Below are 6,000 nucleotides of genomic sequence, written 5' to 3' on the forward strand. Positions count from 1 at the left end.
AAGGAAATGTTTATTTTCTCTGGACAGACTGACAACCATCACAAAGCAAAAGCTAATAGCAGTAGTAATCTCGTAGTAAATTTAAATGTTACAGGCATTAGGGAAAAAAAATACATTGTAGGTTCTTATTCAAACTTGCATTCATTGCCCACTCCCAAATCTACTCCACTCAAAAGGTATTTAAATTAGTGACGAACGTAACGGGCTGACCAAAGCACGAAAAACATAAACATTTTTGTCGGTAAAAGTTTTACCAAAACCCTTTGCGGAACCTGAAAACCGAACATAATTTCTTTAATAAGAAAACCATGCGTCCCTTTTAGTAGCATGCATCCATTTAGAATGTTGTGAACTCTGTTATTTTTCTCTTGTTGAAATCGTATTAGAATTATGGCTTTCCATTTGAAGAACGTTCTTTTTGGTTCATTTTATACCGTTTAGGAATTCACTTCTTATTTCTACCCTTGGTTATGAAAGTAAGACAAATTTATGGGAATCACAATCCAAACGGGGGGGGAAATCCACAAAATACTTTGAGTCTTTAATTAATGATTTATCCACCTGTATTTTCTCCTTAGTTAGCATTTGGGGAAAGTATGAATTGGAGAGTTTTCATGCTCCATCTCTCTCATGTAGTTCATTGAAAGAACATAATTACATTGTTCAGTGTGGCTGGAGACCTTAGAGGTTGGTGTTACATGCATATTAAATATGCATAAATATGTTTCTAACACTCTAGTATGGTCTGAAAGACTGTAGTATGGTCACAACAATACTGACCCACCAGGAGGTGGTGCACTTTGCAAATATCAGTCATTTTATTGCTTTTCTTAGAAAGAAGAAAATAAAGTCCAAGCAGCTTTTAGCTTATTTACAAACCATTCAAACTATATTTAAATATGAATTCCCTTATCTCTCTCACCGGGAGGTTGAATGCAACTTAAAATATTTAATTTCATCAACAATTCTAAATACTACATGCTGTATCAATTGTCTAGACCGAATTTGGGCTTAATATTTTCATTTCATTTATTCTGTATCGATTCTTCTTTTCTTTTCTTCTTTTTTAAATTTTACTTTTGCCTACAATCTTGGAAAAGTTTTCCCTGATCCCACTTATGTAGTTTTGTTTATTCGCATATTTCCTGGTTGAACCTTGTGTTAGAATTCATGTGCGTTTAAAAAAGTAATTCAGCAACACTCAAAGGTGCATAGAAGACATTAGTACAACGCCTATGATAGTTGAAGGTATATATGCTTGTATACACATTTTGGGAGAAAAGAAGGTTTACAATTTACATGGGGTAAAGCATTTGTTAGATGATGACTGAAGAGCTCTATCTTCTATAGATACTCATAACCCAGTTTTGATGATACCAGTGCTGCAATCTTCCCCTCTTTTTTTTTGAATATTTTTTATTTATTTTTTTAACATGAGGCAAAGTATATTTTTCTAACATTTATGAAATGACTTGCAGCTATTTGTACTCTTTTGGATTCCTGGGAGATTCAGCTAAAATTGAATGTGGTCCATGAGAAGTTGATATATATTAGTAAGTTCCACGATTTCAAAAACTAGCACAGTGGTATTGAAGTCACATTAATAAGGAGTTTATTTAAATACTTAACCGGCTTGCCAGGATAATAAAACCTAAAGCCATTTAGGCAGAGCAACAGGATCAAAAAATGATAGCCCCAATGAAAAAAGAACAAAAGTACAAATCCACACTTCTTTTCCATTGATTATTTTGGCTATTAGCCCCAGCAGCTGATTTATAAAATGCATGCTAGACGGGACGCATAAGCATAATTTGCCTCTGACACATCAAAAGAACAACCTGAAGCTTTCTACCGCCAGTGGCATTCATAACTCTGGCATACACATTTCTCCAAAAAGCTCTGTCTTTTCTGACATCCGTTGGCTCTCTTTGCAGTACAGTACTCTTGCTTGGTGCCAGCTTTCCTCTTAGCTTGCATAGCTATAAATTGCCAGGTGATGGGTTGTAAAGGGAGATCCCTCCTTTGTAGTCTCGTTAATGAATACGAAGATGCAAAAATCAGACTTCTTACCTTGAACTGACAGACGCAAGTCACAGTGTCTCCAATTCTTAAACATTCCCCATCAAATTTACAGGTGTTGGTGTCACAGAGGAAGAGATCATTTTCTCTGTCATCATAACCTCAAATTTAAAGAGAATACTCCAGTCATTAAAATATGTTATAGACCTTAGGGGGAAAAAAGAAAAAGCACTATCTTGAAGCTTTAAAAGCATTGCTCTAAATTTTAATTCCAATAACCACAGCTATACTGCAAGGTCATTCTCTACTGATAACCTCCAAAATCTAGTTAAGTGATCAATATTCATTTCTTTCTTTTCACAGTTCTTTTCTAGCCAATTCTCCTTTAATATTCTTTTTTGATATTGCTATTTTATTTTAGCCAGGGTTAATGCTGGCAGCAGTAAATGAAGGTTTCACACTTGCTTCCTAGCTTCATTATTTTTTTTTTTCTCATTAAGTAGACGGTAGTTTATGACCCCCACACTCCACATTTTAGAAATGAGCTGGTGATGGTCTCTGAATGTCATTTTACCAATTCTCCATTGTTAATCATTCTTTTACTTTAAGGTCTGGAACGGCCCCTTATTTGGAATTTCTCCAGACAAAGAGGAAACAAAGCCCCAATAATAAAGATAAACAGGCACAGTGTTTGCCGTGATGGTCTGCCTGGCTCAAATGAAGATTGATCACCTCTAAGTTAACAGGGGTGGAGAGGTGTGCCAGGTTCTCAAAAAATCGGCCAGGAAAACAAGTTTGTTCTCTTTAGTTTCTGCAGATCTCTTTAAGATAGCTGGCTCACAATAATACATTTCTTAATTGTCAAACTCAATTTCACACTTAGGTTAGTTATTTCCTAAAACAATACTATGCTTGGCAGGTAGCAGACCAAGTACGCGTTGGACCACAAAGCTGTGACCGTTTCAAACAAGTGATTTTGCAGGTTGTTGAACATGCCTATGATAAAGCACCGGAGAAGGGATTCGACACCTGCAGAGTGGAACTTAGCTTCTCACAAATATATATATATATGCACCTACGAACCAGGAAGGAGTTAAAGAAAACCTGTTCAATTTTACAGAGAATAACCAAATTTAGAAATTGCCAAAAACAGAACAAAGGCCATCTCTTTGACCCAAATTTAACAGGGCTGCAGAGCTCAACCTGTCTTTAGAAAGCACTAACTATGATGATGCCTAATCATTTTCCTGGTGGAATTTACAGCCCTTAGCAGCCTTGGACTGCGTGTTTTTTCATCCTGTGAGTTACAGTTGGCCGTTCCCACCTCCCCGAAGTTCCAGCCACTTGAGCTTGCATGCATCCCTGGGAACCACTTTATTCAGAGACAGATTTAACTACAGCAGGATCCCATCTACAGAAGATGAGAAAATTCCATGCACACTCGCGAGCACGAGCAGACAGCGGACCTGGGGGACAATGCCCCGGGCAGGTTGACGCCGTTTGCAAAGCCAGAGAAATGGCACCACGACCCCGGCCCGGGGATGCGCGCTGGGCCGGCTCCAGGAAGGAAGGCCAAGGCCACTTGGGGTGCAGCAGCCCGCAGTCCCCCGGCCCGGCTTCTCTCCGAGGCTTCGGGGCGCGGAGCCCGCCCAGCTCCCAGCTCCCAAGGGGCCCGGGGGCCTGCAGGGCGCCTGGCCCCTGGAGCCGAGTCACCCCGCGCCCCCGGGTCAGGCCCGGCTGTGCGCACCCCCACCCCCCACCCCCGGCCTGGGAGACCCGCGAACCGCCTCTTTCCTCAACTTCCCTCCGCCCCGGAGCAGCTCGGGGACGCCGGGGAGAAGCATCTCTGGGCTGCAGACGCGACGTCGTTTGCAGCCAAGTGGAGGAGGAGGAGGAAGAGGAGGAGGAGGAGGATGTGAGAGAGGGAGCAAGGGGGGAGGAGGGATGGGAATCTCCCGAAACCTAAGCTCCAGGATCCGTGTGACCTGGGCTCGAGGGCCAGAGCAGGGCGCCTCGCTGGCACCCGGGATCCGCGCATCCCCTGCAGGGGCCCTATTTGATTGATCGCTTTCTCGCTGGTTCTCTCATAAAGTTATTTCTCGCTCCTTCTAGCTAGACTTTTTTTTTTTTTTTTCCCCTTCTTTCTTTTTTCTTTAATGACGGGAAAAGGGTCTGCTTTTAGGCTTTCCCACAAAGGTCGGTCGGGTGCTCTTTTGGGTGGATCCACAGAACCATCCCGTTTACTCTTTCTTAAAGAAAAAAAAAAAAAAAAAGCATCCGCAGTCCTAAGTGCAAGGATGCAAAGGTCCCTCCACCTGCACTTTCGGGCCCCCCAGCCCCGCCCACCCCCCCACCCACCGTAGCGGCCTGCAACGGCTCCCGGGGCTCCTCGGGGTGCACGGGGGTCGGCACAGGAATGGGGGGGCCCCCGAGAAGACGCACGGAGGCAGGTGCCCGGGGCTGCAGACGCGGCTCCAAGGGGTGGACGGGGGTCCGGTCAGGAATGGGGGGGGATAGTGGGGGGGCCCCCGAGCAGACGCACTGAGGCAGGTGGGGGGGCTGCAAACTGGGCTCCTCCGGGTGGACGGGGGTCGGCTCAGGAATGGGGGGGCCGAGCAGACGCAGGCAGGTGCCCGGGCTGCAGACGCGGCTCCAAGGAGTGGACGGGGGTCGGCTCAGGAATGGGGGGGACAGAGGGGGGGCCGAGCAGATGCACGGAGGCAGGTGCTCGGGGCTGCAAACGGGGCTCCTCTGGGTGGACGGGGGTCGGCTCAGGAATGCGGGGGGCCGAGCAGACGCACGGAGGCAGGTGCTTGGGCTGCAAACGGGGCTCCTCCGGGTGGACGGGGGTCGGCTCAGGGATGCGGGGGGCCGAGCAGACGCACGGAGGCAGGTGCTCGGGCTGCAAACGGGGCTCCTCGGGGTGGACGGGGGTCGGCTCAGGAATGCGGGGGGCCGAGCAGACGCACGGAGGCAGGTGCTCGGGCTGCAAACGGGGCTCCTCCGGGTGGACGGGGGTCGGCTCAGGGATGCGGGGGGCCGAGCAGACGCACGGAGGCAGGTGCTCGGGCTGCAAACGGGGCTCCTCGGGGTGGACGGGGGTCGGCTCAGGGATGCGGGGGGCCGAGCAGACGCACGGAGGCAGGTGCTCGGGCTGCAAACGGGGCTCCTCCGGGTGGACGGGGGTCGGCTCAGGGATGTGGGGGGCCGAGCAGACGCGCGGAGGCAGGTGCCCCGGCTGCAAACGGGGCTCCCCCGGGTGGACGGGGGTCGGCTCAGGGATGCGGGGGGCCGAGCAGACGCGCGGAGGCAGGTGCCCCGGCTGCAAACGGGGCTCCCCCGGGGGGACGGGGGTCGGCCCAGGGATGCCGGGCCCGAGCGGACGCACGTTGGCAGGCGCCCGGGCTGCAGACGCGGCTCCTCCGCGGGCCGGGGCGGGGCGGCGCTGGGGCGCCCGGACTCACCGGAGCAGTTCCAGCCGGTGGGCGTCTGGCAGTCGCTCAGGGAGGTAGGGAAAGCCGCGAGCCTGGCGGGGCGGGCGACGAGCAGCAGCGCGCCGGGCAGCAGCAGCAGCCAGCAGAAGCCCTCGCACAGGGTCCAGCCGCCGCCCGGCCGCGGGGGCTCCGCCAGCACCATGGCTACTCGGCGCGGCTCCGCAGCGGCCAGCGGCTTCCGGGCAACGCGCGATCGCGGGGGCCGGGCGGCGGGCTCCTGGGCATCCCGCGGGCGGCGGCGGCGGCGGGGGGGGGCGCGGCGGGCGGGGACGCGGCGGCCGGAGTTTCAGAAACATGCAGCGCCCCGGCCCTGGCCCGGCAGCGGGAGCGTGGTCGGCCGGCGGGCTGCGCCGGGGGCTCGGGGCGCTGCGGCCATGGGGGGCGCGGGCGGGCGCGCGGGCGGGCGGGGGCGCGGACGAGCCGGGACGCGGGCCGGGAGCACCGTCAGGGCGCCGCTCGGGCCCGCCGCCGCCGCTCGCGCTCTGCC

The 6,000-nt window shown here is 51.7% G+C and overlaps 1 protein-coding gene across 1 annotated transcript in view; it reads right to left on the reverse strand.

The window, feature by feature from the left end:
- The window catches only part of TMEFF2 (transmembrane protein with EGF like and two follistatin like domains 2), a 222,131-nt gene extending 216,383 nt beyond the window's left edge, over positions 1–5,748 (reverse strand). The window contains exons 1-2 of the mRNA XM_025441502.3: positions 5,484–5,748; positions 2,071–2,180 (exon numbers count right to left, since the gene is read on the reverse strand). Coding sequence (XP_025297287.1) covers positions 2,071–2,180; positions 5,484–5,655 — 282 coding nt within the window. The 5' untranslated portion in view covers positions 5,656–5,748. The remainder of the gene's footprint in view (positions 1–2,070; positions 2,181–5,483) is intronic.
- Between the last annotated feature and the right edge of the window lie 252 nt (positions 5,749–6,000).

The sequence above is a fragment of the Canis lupus genome, chromosome 37 (assembly GCF_003254725.2).
Source record: "Canis lupus dingo isolate Sandy chromosome 37, ASM325472v2, whole genome shotgun sequence".
Classification (NCBI taxonomy): Eukaryota; Metazoa; Chordata; class Mammalia; order Carnivora; family Canidae; genus Canis; species Canis lupus.